At 42.2% G+C, this 14,041-nt stretch overlaps 1 protein-coding gene across 1 annotated transcript in view; it reads right to left on the bottom strand.

The window, feature by feature from the left end:
• Positions 1–3,979: 3,979 nt before the first annotated feature.
• Positions 3,980–14,041, bottom strand: part of FAM81B (family with sequence similarity 81 member B) — a 51,514-nt gene continuing 41,452 nt past the window's right edge. Inside the window, exons 8-10 of the mRNA XM_020873033.2 lie at positions 7,476–7,611; positions 5,744–5,939; positions 3,980–4,268 (exon numbers count right to left, since the gene is read on the bottom strand). Of these exons, the coding sequence (XP_020728692.2) occupies positions 4,135–4,268; positions 5,744–5,939; positions 7,476–7,611 (466 nt within the window). The 3' untranslated portion in view covers positions 3,980–4,134. The remainder of the gene's footprint in view (positions 4,269–5,743; positions 5,940–7,475; positions 7,612–14,041) is intronic.

The raw sequence follows: 14,041 nt of genomic DNA, 5'->3' as shown, positions 1-14,041 counted from the left end.
TTTTTTTTTTTTTTTTAATCTTAGTGGTATTGTTCCCACGTTAAGATGAGTGAACTGACCCCAAAGTTAGAGAGCATATCCACAGTTGCACGTATAGTGACTGTGGTGCTGCTTTTAAACTCAGGTATGTCAGACCTCAGGATCCCTTGAGACTTCCCAGCATTAGACGTTTGTATTTTTGTTTTGTTCTGTTTTCTCAGTTTCCGTCTCGGGATTTTAAAGCAGGGCCTGGTTTATGACATCCTGCCGAGCACACCGATCATTTTTACCTCACATCTCATAAATATGATCTGAAAATGAGGTAAGAAAAACTCTACCCGGGAACCTGGGGTTATGGAAATTTAGTCTATGGAGTTAGAAAATTTCATGACTGTATAATAAAGGGAACATCTTAAACAGCAGAACTTTACCACAAATGTGTGTGACTCGAATCTCCTGAAGAGGGAAATGCCGAGCTGCGTAGGGGCCGAAACAGCCTCTTGTTTTTTTCCAGACGATAATCCTTCCTCCGTGTGGGAGGGTTCACCCCCCTCTCTGTGTCTGTTAGGTGCAGCACATTCATTTTATACGGAAGGGCAGTCGGGAAAGCATGTATAAGCTCTCTCTACTGAGTTGTGTGATACATCCAACTTTCTATTTACGTCGTAGGACAGGGACCTCGTTGACAAGGAGAGATCGGCTCTGAAGCATTGCCGGTAGAACTCCCAAGCTGATGCTTGGCACCATCTGCTAGCAGGAACTCCCAGGGAAGATCGAAACCCTCAGACTATGATGCTTCCTCTCCTACCTCACTGCTGGCTCCCTATACTCACCAAGTGTCCTCTTCTGCCTGTTCCTTAAGTGTGAGGTGTCCTTGGATTCTCTCATGGTCTGAGTTTCTCACGTAATCTTCACGTCTCCCACGCCCACCTCTCCCTTCCAAGACTAGGCAATCTCTTCCTTCCGCACTCATATCTTCACTAACCATTTCTGGGCTAAATCCTCAGTTCCATTCTTTGTCTCAAGCTCCAGGTCCTTAGGTCTCACTGATCACTGGACACCTCCTTTAGGGCATCTCAAGTGAAAGTGAAAGTCACTCAGTCATGCGACTCTTTGTGACCCCATGGACTAGACAGTACATGGAATTCTCCAGGCCAGAACACTAGAATGGGTAGCCAACTTTTATTTTATTTGGCTCCAAAACCACTGCAGATGGTGACTGCAGCCATAAAATTAAAAGACGCTTACTCCTTGGAAGAAAAGTTATGACCACCCTAGAAAGCATATTAAAAAGCAGAGACATTACTTTGCCAACAAAGGTCCATCTAGTGAAGGCTATGGTTTTTCCAGTGGTCATGTATGGATGTGAGAATTGGACTATAATGAAAGCTGAGCACCAAGAATTGATGCTTTCGAACTGTGGTGTTGGAGAAGACTCTCGAGAGTCCCTTGGGCAGCAAGGAGATCCAACCAGTCCATTCTAAAAAAGATCAGTCCTGGGTGTTCATTGGAAGGACTGATGCTGAAGCTGAAACTCCAATACTTTGGCCACCTGATGCAAAGAACTGACTCATTTGAAAAGACCCTGATGCTGGGAAAGAGTGAAGGCGGGAGGAGAAGGGGATCACAGAGGATGAGATGGCTGGATGGCATCACTAACTCAATGGACATGAGTTTGAGTAAACTCTGGGAATTGGTGATGGACAGGGTGGCCTGGCGTGCTGCAGTCCATGGAGTCACAAACAGTCGGACACAACTGAGCAACTGAACTGAACTGAACTGAGCCTTTCCCTTCTCCAGGGGATCTTCCCAACCCAGGGATCAAACCCAGGTCTTCTGCACTGCAGGCAGATTCTTTGCCAGCTGAGTTACAAGGGAAGCCCAAGAATACTGGAGTGGGTAGCCTATCCTTTCTCCAGCGGATCTTCCCGACCCAGGTAATCAAACTGGGGTCTCCTGCTTTGCAGGTGGATTCTTTACCAACTGAGCTATCAGGGAAGTCTTGGGACATCTCATCATATCTTCAAATCAGTTCATTTAAAGCTGAGCTCAGCATTCTCGCTCTCCTGCAGTATCTCCCTACTTTTCACCCACATTTGTTCTCCCACTGTGTCTGTAGTCTGTGCTCTCCAGACAGAGGGGTTTTACTAAAATGCAAATCTTATCATGTCACTCTCCTATGCAAAATCCCTCAAAGGACTTTTTTTTGAAGATAAGGCCCAAGTTCCTCAACATGAGTTATACGACCCTTTGTGATCAGACACCGGACTCCCCTAACTTCTCCAACTTGCTCTTTCCTGCTCACCTTCCCCCACTCTCCCCCCCTTCCTACCACACTTTAGGTTCTGACTGTGTTGAACTTCAGTTTCTGGCCTGGGTCGCATTTTTTTGGCCTCCAGGCCTTTGCTTAGGCTGCACCTTCTGCCTAAGGCTTCCCTGGTAGCTCAGTTGGTAAAGAATTGTCTGCAATGCAGGAGAACCCGGTTTGATTCCTGGGTTGGGAAGATAACCTGGAGAAGGGAAAGGCTACCCACTCCAGTATTCTGGTCTGGAGAATTCCATGAACTATACAGTCCATGGGGTCGCAAAGAGTCAGACATGACTCAGCAACTGAACCGAACTGAACTGAATTCATATTTTTGCAGTGCTTCTAAATTTAGCAGCAGGATAAAATTATGTTGGATGATTTTCATGGAAGCTGTTATTTTTTTTAGATGGTTAACTCTTACTTGCTCATAATTCTGATACAAATTGAGTACAAGAATCAGTATTTTAAATACACAGAAGTTAGACCTGGTATAGATATTGGGACTGTTAGAAAATTAAAACTTCTGCATTAGAAGTTGCAGTCTGACAGTTCACTTGGCTGTATGCGTCCCAGAGACATTTCCCTCATAGTTTAAGAACTAGTTGCTAATGCTTATAAATGGTTTCATATAAAACCAGGTTTCTGGTTTTTTTGAAAAATAAAATTTTGGACAATAATGGATTCAGTTCAGGTCAGCCACTCAGTCATGTCTGACTCTTTGCAACCCCATGAAGCGCAGCACGCCAGGCCTCCCTGTCCATCACGAACTCCCGGAGTCCACCCAAACCCACATCCATTGATTCGGTAATGCCATCCAACCATCTCATCCTCTGTCGTCCCCTTCTCCTCTTGCCCTCAATCTTTCCCAGCATCAGGGTCTTTTCAAATGAGTCAGCTCTTTGCATCAGGTGGCCAAAGTATTGGAGTTTCAGCTTCAGCATCAGTCCTTCCAATTAACACCCAGGACTGATCTCCTTTAGGATGGACTGGTTGGATCTCCTTGCAGTCCAATGGACTCTCAAGAGTCTTCTCCAACACCACAGTTCAAAAGCATCAATTCTTCAGCACTCAGCTTTCTTTATAGTCCAACTCTCACATCCATACATGACCACTGGAAAAACCATAGCCTTGACTAGATGGACCTTTGTTGGCAAAGTAATGTCTCTGCTTTTTAATATGCTGTCTAGGTTGGTCATAACTTTCCTTCCAAGGAGTAAGCGTCTTTTAATTTTATGGCTGCAATCACCATCTGCAGTGATTTTGGAGCCCAGAAAAATAAGGTCAGCCACTGTTTCCACTGTTCCCTCATCTATTTGCCATGAAGTGATGGGACCGGATGCCATGATCTTAGTTTTCTGAACGTTAAGCTTTAAGCCAACTTTTCCACTCTCCTCTTTCACTTCCATCACGAGGCTCTTTAGTTCTTCTTCACTTTCGGCCATAAGGGTGGTGTCATCTGCAGGATTACATGCATGTAAATAATGGACTGGAACTGCATAGTTGCTATTCTTTTTAGACTAGTAAGCTGTCTCTAATTTCCTACAGTTTGCACCATTCTTTAATATATTACACCAGGCCTACTTCACCAGGCCTATAGGAATAACATGCAGATTTGTGGACAAATAAAAATATAGAGGCATGTATGGAAAGAAATTCCCTAAATTTTTCACTAATAAATTAATCAAGACATCATAAAATTCCCTGCTTTATTGGGTTTTCTGGTACATTCATCACCATAGAAAGGTGGTAAGAAATAGAAGCAGTAAACATCTCAAAGGGATTTTTCCCCTCAACATTTCCCAGGAAACCATTCCACTGACTGGTGAAAGAGAAGATGACTGGAAAGTTTATGATTCCTGGAGTTCCACTATCTTACGCTGCAATTTCTTTAGGTCTTTCTGTACTTTATATTTTTCTAAATCCATCTTTGTTTTCTGTATTCGTTGGAGGGAGTTGAGAGAGTCATGAATCGATTTAAATCCTGGAAGAGGATATGAAAATAGGTATATTGAAGCTAAATAAGGCATTGGACCTTTAAAAAATTTTTTTAACAAAAGTTACTAGTCAGCAGTCCTGCCACAATCGATCATTGTTTAATCAAAGCATATTAAATTCCATTAAGACCAGTCTAAAAATGGTCTAAAAATGTATAATAATCTTTTTCTTATAATGTCATCAGAATGCATTAGCAACGGTGTTTCAACTAGTATCTGGCTTCATTGTGAAATTTCAATTCTGTCCTTCCCCTCAATCCCCATAGATTGCATAATGAAATAATTCTATATTTCAAGAGAGAAATTTAAAATGTTTTCTTTCTGTCCACTTGGACAAGAAATTTGGATGATCTCTTTTTTTTATTCTTATTACAAAATTGAAGGTAAAGGCCACAGATGAGATTTTAAACCTTCTCTGAAAGCAACCTGTTTGCAGGACTTGGTCCGTTGCCAGCTGCTCCCCCTACGCCTGCGCCCAGCACTTTGTGTCTCTGTTATATCAAAGTCCAGGCACTCAGGACCACAGCCTACCAGACCTCAAGCTTCTCAGGGTACAGCCCATTGCTGACTCACTGGAGGCTTTCGCACAGTCATTTCTCAGCACGTTTTTGTTAAAGGCATAAAAGCAAACCATTAATTGGGAGTCCCCATTTGTTAGGCTCTCACTTAGTAAAGTGCAGAAACATATAGATTACAAATTACTCTTCAGTTCATACTGGGATTGTACTAACAATGAGTAAATTCCATCTTTAATGGGTAAATAGCAAGCAGAACCCTAAAAGTTGGGCTCAGTTAAATTGGGGTTGTCTCTCATAAAGGAAACTTCTGATTCCTGGTAATTCTCAAAATTGTGACTCGAGGCAGTTGGCTGCTCTGCTACACCTATCCCTGCATCCTTCCTTTTGCCAAATTAGATGAGCCTTTCAAATTAATCCTCTTTGATGTTAGCTCAGCTTGACACTGCTGCCATTAGCCTCCTTAAGAAGAAAAGCAGTCATTATACTGAACTCTGCTCATTCATTTCTCTCTCTTGACTTCTAAAGGTCAGGTCTCCAGTTTGACAACTGTCCAGGCTCATTACCTGCAGTTCAATGAGGGACATCTGACCTAGACTCTTAATTTCATGATATAACCACAAGTCAGGTCTTGATGATCTCCAAGGATTTTCCAGGTCTGACAATTTTATGATTCTATGATCTTACAGACTAAAAAATAAATCTCACCGCAAAGGCAACTTGTGTCCCTGCAACGTGTGAGTGAGAAACTAAATTTGCATATTTACCTTCCCTCCGGTGATACGTCGACATTCTATGGGTTATTTAGGAAAGTAGGATGAAATACAAAGAATGTCACTTGACTAATGACAAGATTCCTCCCTGGCCATTAGCTCAAAGTAGAAAACCCTGAAGGACTGGATAAGAAAGGACTGATGTTCTTGACTCAGTTAAAGGTATCTGCTCACCTGATTGATATTCATCCTGCATTTTCTCTAATTCATCCCAGATGTGCTTTTCCAGTTGGCTCATCTTCTTGGACAGTTTATTTTCTGTATGCTTTATTTTGTTCAGATCAGATTCATACTTCTCTGTGTTAATGAAATTCTCTAACTTGCTCGAAAGCTTCAGTAATTTTTCTTCCATGTTTTTTTCAGACATATCCTACAAAAGAGGTCATGTGATAAAACTGCTGAAAACCTTTGTGGATTTGAATTTCATCTTAGAGAATGCATTTTAACAAGTTTGCTTTCCTGTAATAAATGTGTTTCCAAACCAGGTTCCCTTGGATCTAAAGCTATTCACAAGTGGCCTTGTTCATTTGTAGTTTCTGAAATTCTACATGCTATAAGAAAGGGCTGTGGCCCTTATGAAATGCCTGGAGGATTTGGAATTGTAGCATTTAAAGAAGTGTTGCCAAGGAAGGTATTTTACATTCTGCTTGACTTGAGCTTCTGGGACATTCTCCTAAATATTAGACGTTCTTATTCCCTGAACTTTCTGTCTCTATGTGAACAGGCTTCAGGCAGAATAGTGATTCTCTATCTCTGCTTTCTATTAGAATCACCTGGCCCATTATCCACCCCCCCCAACCCCCCCCCCCCCAACCCCTACACACAATTCTGATTTAATGGGCTGTGTGAACCCAGGAGTGGATGGCATTTGCAAGCTCCCCAGGTGATTCTAGCATGCAGCAGGGTGGGGCTGCCGAGGCAGCCCTGGGACAAGCGAGCTCTTTGCCCTCCTCACTCCCTGGGAGGGAAGAAAGAAACGCAGGAGGCTGACTTGGCTCCCTTTGATGCTCTTTGGGCCTACCCGCCTCAGGAATGGTGGGTTCCAGCCTCTCTTCCTTGTGATAGGCGCCTTCTGCCCGCAGATGACCGCCTTCTCACCTAGTGCGGCCTAGAACTGGTGGAGGAGTCTTCCAGAACCAGCGGGCCCGCTTGGGGCAGATCGGACCACACGTCCTTCAACAGCCGTATCAGTGATAAAGCTGTAACGTTGACCTCCGTCCCTGGGACTCCTGCCTCCATCCACGTCAACAAGCTCAGGTTGGGTAACGGGAGCGTCCTTTCCCGGGCTGCCGGAAGCCGCTCTCCTAAAGTTCCAGAATCATCTTACTTGAATCACCTGCAAGGCTGGTCGTGCTGCGCTCCCGTCGGGGCTCAGCAGCGTGGCCGGCATTGCTGGTTGGAGGAGGGAGCCTGCAATAGATTTCCTCTATATGCCTGTCGCCTCACCCCGAAGCCTGGGGGTGTCTCTACAAGGTCTGACCTGGAAAAGGAGTTTTGGAAACCTCTGCTGATCTACCAGCGGATCTCCAGACAGGTAAAAACGACTTGTTTAAGGCACTTTTCAGGTTTTATCGTGTCTGAGCGTCACCCAAGGAGCTTATCCAGGAGCAGATCCCCAGGGGAGGCTCTGGAGGGTCTGATGCTTCAGCTCTGGGCTGGGACCAGGAATCTGTACTTTTAAAAGCTCTCTTTGTTTTTACGCTGCTACAGGGAGAGATACCCGGAGGCCTGGGGGGTCACAGAATTGGGGAGGAGCAGATAGTACCAGAAGGCAGGCCTCTGGATTCCTATTCCAGTGCTAAAACACCAGTTACTGAGGCGCCGAAGGTTACTGTGAGGTTTCAAGCGTGGCTCTCGAGAGACGGACTCACTGCTCACATCCAGACAGGGGAATAACAGCCCTTACCAGCTTCTCCTGCAGGAGGGCCAGATACTGGTTTGCCCGGCTGAGCTGCTCTTGTTCATATTTGATGATCTGGTTTTCTGTCCGTTTTTGATGGTTCTCCATTTCCTCATATAGATGCAATGAAAGGGAATTAAATCTAGGGGGGAAAGTAGTTTGTTCTATTTTAATAAGTAAATTTACACATAAAACCGACATTTATTGAAAACTTTGCGGTTTTTTTTTTTTTTTTTGATGATGAGGGTCCATGTGCTCAGCAAACACTTAGGGGTGATGGGGATGGGTAAGGGAGCACACACTGGGTCCCTGCCGACAGCACCCATTCGCACAGCCTGAAACGTGCGCGTGCACACACACACACACACACACACACACACACACACACATACATACATACATACATACATACATACATACATACATACATACATACATACATACATACATCAATCATTTGTCTGCCTGCCCAGTGGGAAAGCAGCCCCAGATGATACAAATTATAGACTTTTTTTTAAAAATAAAGAGATAATGAGCAAATGAGGTGGCTATTGTCTAAGGACACTTTGTGCACACTGACATTTAAATTTCATGTGATGTCATGAAGTATACTTTTTCCTTTAAAAAATGATTAGAAAGTATAAGAGCTGTGCTTAGCTAGGGGCAGACTGGTGAAGGGCGGTAGTTGGCTAAATCTTTCTCTGCTAGGATCCCTGTGAAGCTGAGCAGGCGTTGGGCGAGAGAGCGCAGTCAGAGGGAGAAATGGGGAAGGAGACAGGAGAGAGGCTGAAAGGACTCCGGGAAGCAGAGTGTCCAAGGGAGGTCTTCTTGCTGATCACCTCTGCTTCCGGCAAACCTTCAGTGAAGTCCCCAGGTGTCATGGGTGGATCCCTGTGAGTGGATTTTTTATTCTTTCCGGGGGTGGGGGTGGATTTAGAGAGATGCTGAGTTACTCAAGTGGGGCAAAATCAGAAAAATCAAGAAGTGTGCAGGAAGGAGCTGCTCACATCAAGTCAATAGGACTGTTAAATAACAGAGTGAAGGATGTAAACAGAAGTAGATGTCATTGTTCTTGTTCAATCCCTAAGTCATGGCCGACTCTTTGCAACCCCATGGACTGTAGTGCACCAGGATTTGCTGTCCTCACTATCTCCCCAAATTTGCTAAAATTAAAAGGACTGGAATCATGTAGCATCAGTTTGAAAATTCACTGCAGAGTGGCTGAGAGTGTGAGAGGGGAGTCCTCATCTGAAATGATTGAGAAGAGGGGTGATGGGACCTGGGGAGTGGTTTCTGAAGATGTTTTCTGCTTGTGACTTGCTCATGATAAGATGTCACGTTCGAATTCTGTTTAGACTAGGCTAAATATTAGATCACAGGAAAAGGGCATGTCATTTGTTATTGAAAATAATCAGACTGCCTTAAACAGTGGGGTGACTTGAATAATAGTTACTCTAATGGTTTCAGGAAAAGTTACATGCAGCTAATTTGGTGTGTGACATTTATCACTGGAAATTGCCTAAGGCATGCATGCTAGACATGTACCGTATTGCATGCTGCTTTAGCTCTCCTGGAAAAGTGTTTGGACTATCAGTTGGAAAAGATGATAGCAAGGTCATTTCCATTTTTCTGTAGACTCAGGGGTCAGTTAGCAATGTCTGGAGATGTTTTTGCTTGTCACGAATGGGAGGTGCTACTTGAGCCATGGTGGGTAAACATCCTACTGTGAACAGGGAAGCCTCATCACAAAGGATTATCCCGCCAAAATGCTAACAGTGCCAAGGTTGAGAAACTCAGATTTGTATGATGAAATCCAGAAATGGAAAAGGTAGTTACTTTTTCAGTACTTATATTTGTTGTAGTGTAATGGCTAAATTGTGGTCTCCATCTTTCTGAATTAACACTTTTTGATACAGAGAGGAATATTTTTCATATAGAAAGTGTCAACATGGAAACTTATCCTTGATGCAGGTAAGTTTCTCAATCATGAAGAAGATGAAGTTGATTATTCTTCCTGTTCTTAGTTTAAGCTTGCTTTTTAAACACTTGTGCTGCTGGCTAATGACAGATGTTAGATCTCAGATAAATTAGCCCCCAATGGATAAGTGGACAATCTCTGCTTAGCCAACTGCTGCCTCTGTCTGGAAAAGTCTTCCTGAGAATATACAATGGCTCCTGCCCTAATTTCATTTATGTTTATATTCAAGCATCACCTTGTCACAGAAGTTTTTCTGGATACTCCCTATTGCTTTACCCTTCTTTATTTTTCTTCAAAATGCTCATCATCACATGATACATAATATGTAGGTCTTCTCCACTAGAAAGTAAAGGCAAGGATTTTGCTTTGTTCATGGCTGTGAACCATGCTTGGGATATAGAAATGCTCAGTTAAGCAGAGGCTGAATAAATGATTTATTCTTTCTCATTGGATACATTTTATTAGGGCTGTTAACAAATAGTAAAAACATAGACATATCAAGCTATTTAGAGACCTAATCTTTGGTTTTCATCTTCCCTTCTCTCTTGTGGAAGGATTAATTGTGATGGTTAAGTGGGAGAGTAAATCTCCAGATAACTAAGAGTTAGCTTTACCATCAAGAATCCGTCCTTCAGTTCTCACCTTCACTGTGTAAATAAATGAGAACATTTACTCTCATCAGTAATAAAATATTAAAATCCCTCTGAAAATCAAGGAACCATTAAATGTACCCAGGTAATATCTCTGAAAGGACATGGCAGTAATTGAAATTCTGAAATTAAAATAAACCATAAAGAATGAATTACTTTTTATGATCTTCTTATCACAAGGTTTTGCCTGTAATTGGAAACTCACTTTCCTGGTAACAGTCAGAGGTCAGATCCTGTCTATTGTTAGCTTATTAAAATAGAAAGGCATTATTTATGAGCATTCTCCTTGAAAGGTAAAAAGGATAAAAAGAGTGGTTTATATAAATATTTTCCTTTCTTTTTGACTTTTCCCTAACATAATGGACATGATTTGCTATATAAGAATTATTGTTCTGCTAATTATAGAACATACAGTTATAATCTTAATAGGATGAATTTATCTTAGATAACAAATTTTAGTTCTCAAATCCTCTATATCACTGGTTATGGGAGTATTTCAATCAGATGTAGTTGCATAGGTAAGTAGGTAGGTAGTCGGATAGATGGAGTGATAAGTAACTTTTTCTTTCCTTTTCCTTAAATCATAAATCAGACTTTTAAATTATGGCCAGAGACCTCACTAGCATATACATGAGATAAGGGCTGATTTTTAACATTTTTTCATATTGATAGAATCTTGTTAAAATGCACACCAAGGGCAATTATAAGGGAGAAAGTTACAGAAGAGTTAAAGAAAATTTAATAGGACTCTATAGACACCATGAGAGCCCAGTGTAGAGAGGGGTGGGTGTGTGTGTGTGTGTACAAAGGCATGCTCCCTCACATCTGAGTCTTGGTGACCCCGTGAAGTGTAGCCTGCTCGGCTTCTCTGTGGGATTATCCTGGCAAGAATACTGGAGTAGGCTGCCATTTCCTCCTCCCAGGGAGTTCCCAACCCAGGGACCGAAACTTCATCTCTTGTGTCTCCAGTGTTGGCAGGCGGATTCTTAACCACTACCACCTGGGAAACCCATGGCTGTGGTGAGAGTGAATGGAGAGGACAGAGAGGGAGGCTTGGAACAAGTATCCCAGTGACCTCCCTGGTTGCAGATGACATACATAAATGACAGAGCTCCATCCTGGGCTAGTTTTACCAGCTCTCTCATGTCTCAAACCCAGTGGTCTTGCATTCAACCTGTCGAATGAACTTTTTTAGAAGACATAAATATTTTGATTTCTTGAAAGCTGTTACTAGGCTTTTGAGAGTTCAGACGGTGGCTTTAACTACACAAGAATATAGAAAGATTTAGTGCCATTTGGTGGGCTATAAATGCAGATGTCTTCATTTTTTGTAATCCTATCTGAATAAGTCCTTTAGATTAGGGACTATTGTTTCTTTAGAGATTGAGTCTAAGAATCTAAGTTTCATGTCACAAACAAGAAATAAATTTCAAGAAATGTTTTTATGAACTAAATTTATTGATTGAGTGAAAGTCGCTTAGTATGTCTGACTCTTTGCGACCACATGGACTGTACAGTCCATGGAATTCTCCAGGCCAGAACACTGGAGTGGGTAGCCTTCCCCTTCTCCACGGGATCTTCCCAACCCAGAGACTGAACCCAGGTCTCCTGCATAGCAGGAGAATTCTTTACCAGCTGAGCCACAGGGGAAGCCCTTTATACCAATAACCTCAAATTAATTTCTTCTCAGCATTCTGTGGTTTTTAATGAGTGACACTAGTTAAAAAAAATTTCAACTTCACTCTGATAGAAAAACTTTTGTTTATTGTTTGTTACAAATTGTACTTGAGTTTAAATTCCAGTATCTTCATAGCCTCAGACCATCAGTTTTGAGCACCTGATCATTCCCTTTCCTAAATTTCAGTAGCACAGTTCAGTTCAGTTGGTCAGTCACATATGACTGTTTGTAACCCCATGAACTGCAACATGCCAGGCCTCCCTGTCCAGCACCAACTCCTGGAGCTTGCTCAAACTCATGTCCATTGAGTTAGTGATGCCATCCAACCATCTCATCCTCTTTCATCCCCTTCTCCTCTTGCCTTCAATTTTTGCCAGCATCAGGGTCTTTTCCAATTAGTCAGTTCTTTGAATCAGGTGGCCAAAGTATTGGAGTTTCAGCTGCAGCATCAGTCCTTCCAATGAACACCCAGGACTGATCTCCTTTAGGATGGACTGGTTTGATCTCCTTGCAGTCCAAGGGACTCTCAAGAGTCTTCTCCAACACCACAGTTCAAAAGCATCAATTCTTCTGCACTCAGATTTCTTTATATTCCAACTCTCACATCTATACATGACTACTAGGAAAACCGTAGCTTTGACTAGGCGGTCCTTTGTTGGCAGAGTCATGTCTCTGCTTTTTAATATGCTGTCTAGGTTCGTCATAGCACAATTAGTTTAATATGTGAAATTATGAGATGCAGGCATCACAGATGACACAAATAGCCTGAGATTTGGAGTCAGACACTTTCTAGCTGTGTGACTTCAGGCAAATTATTTAATTTCCATGATTATGAGTTACCTTGTGTTTGAAATGAAGATAAAACCCAGCCAGAAGAGCTGAGTGCACTTGAGCAGCATGAGCATTTAGTGATTGGTGGGTGGTGATGGTGGTTTAGTCACTAAGTTGTGTCCAACTCTTTATGACGCTATGGACTATAGCCCACCAGGCTCCTCTGTTCATAGGATTTCCCAGGCAAGAATACTGGAGTGGGTTGCCATTTCCTTCTCCAGGGGATCTTCCCAACTCAGGGATCGAACCTATGTCTCCTTCTTGACGGTCAGATTCTTTACCACGTGAGCCGCCTGGGAAGCCCTTAGTGATTGGTAGGTGTTTATAAGTGACAATGAATATTTATTATTTCTGCCTACTGATATATTTCATTTAATATCTCAACTTTCACTTTACCTGTTAATGAGCTTTTCACTTATTTATATGTTTTCTCCCTTACTGTCTATGGCCATGATTATATCTTTGGATTTTCCAAAACACAACTTAATGCATTATAGATACTCAAAACAGTCTTTTGTTCATTGGATTCTTTTTGTACGAAACGTGCTGGGTGCTGAGGATACGAAGATGAATGAGACAGGTCCTTGCCCTGATTTGTTTTCTGCCATGGCAGCACCTTCAAAGCTGTGTAGTAAGACTTGACTCTATGCATTTGCTTCATTGGCCAAGTGCTTTTTCTTATAATTCACTATCAACTGAACAACATCAGCAGCAAGAGCTATCGAGGGAGTGCTGCCTCTGCCAGCCCCTTGCTGAAAGGCAGCCATAGCTCATGACACCTGAGACTTGCTCTGTAAGCACCTGGTTGTTGGCTGAGGACATGACTTAGCTGACCATCGGACTAAGGCCCTTCTGGAAAGAGGAGGCTCAGTGCAGACGTCCAGAGGATGCAGCCTGTGCATCTCCTTTGTCAGATCAAATGGTCACTTCTGTGCCAAAGCCCCATGAACTCACTAGAAAATCCCCAGACAATATTGTGGCTTTTAAGTTCAATATATTAATAAAATAGATCCCGTCTACCATCAAACTTGAATTTGTTAAAGTTTCTAAATGGGAAAAATTGCTCAATTAAACTTACCCGGTTTTCTTTTTTCTTAAAAAAGTAAAGCAAATACTATACTCCACCCACTTTGCTTTGAGAAGTGCTCTGATTGAAAAAAAAAAAAAAAAAAGCCCTACCCGCCTCACTTTCTCTTTGAACAGAATACTTTGTAATATAGAGCTCAAAGGGTTAATATCCCTAATGTGAAGGAATCCTACCAGTAGATAAGAAAGTGTTGAAAATAAATGGTAAAAAATGGTTTCACAGAAATTCAAAGGGTGAAGGGAATGCAAATGAAAGAAAGAAATGCTATTTTTCACCCTTTAATTGGAAAATATTAAAAAAGAATACTCAGTGTGGATAAGAATGCACAGAAAGTCCTTCTGAGGCATT

Source organism: Odocoileus virginianus, chromosome 3 (assembly GCF_023699985.2).
Source record: "Odocoileus virginianus isolate 20LAN1187 ecotype Illinois chromosome 3, Ovbor_1.2, whole genome shotgun sequence".
In the NCBI taxonomy this organism is placed as follows: Eukaryota; Metazoa; Chordata; class Mammalia; order Artiodactyla; family Cervidae; genus Odocoileus; species Odocoileus virginianus.
Note: the sequence above shows the minus strand (reverse complement) of the source record. Positions and strands in the feature narration are given on the sequence as shown.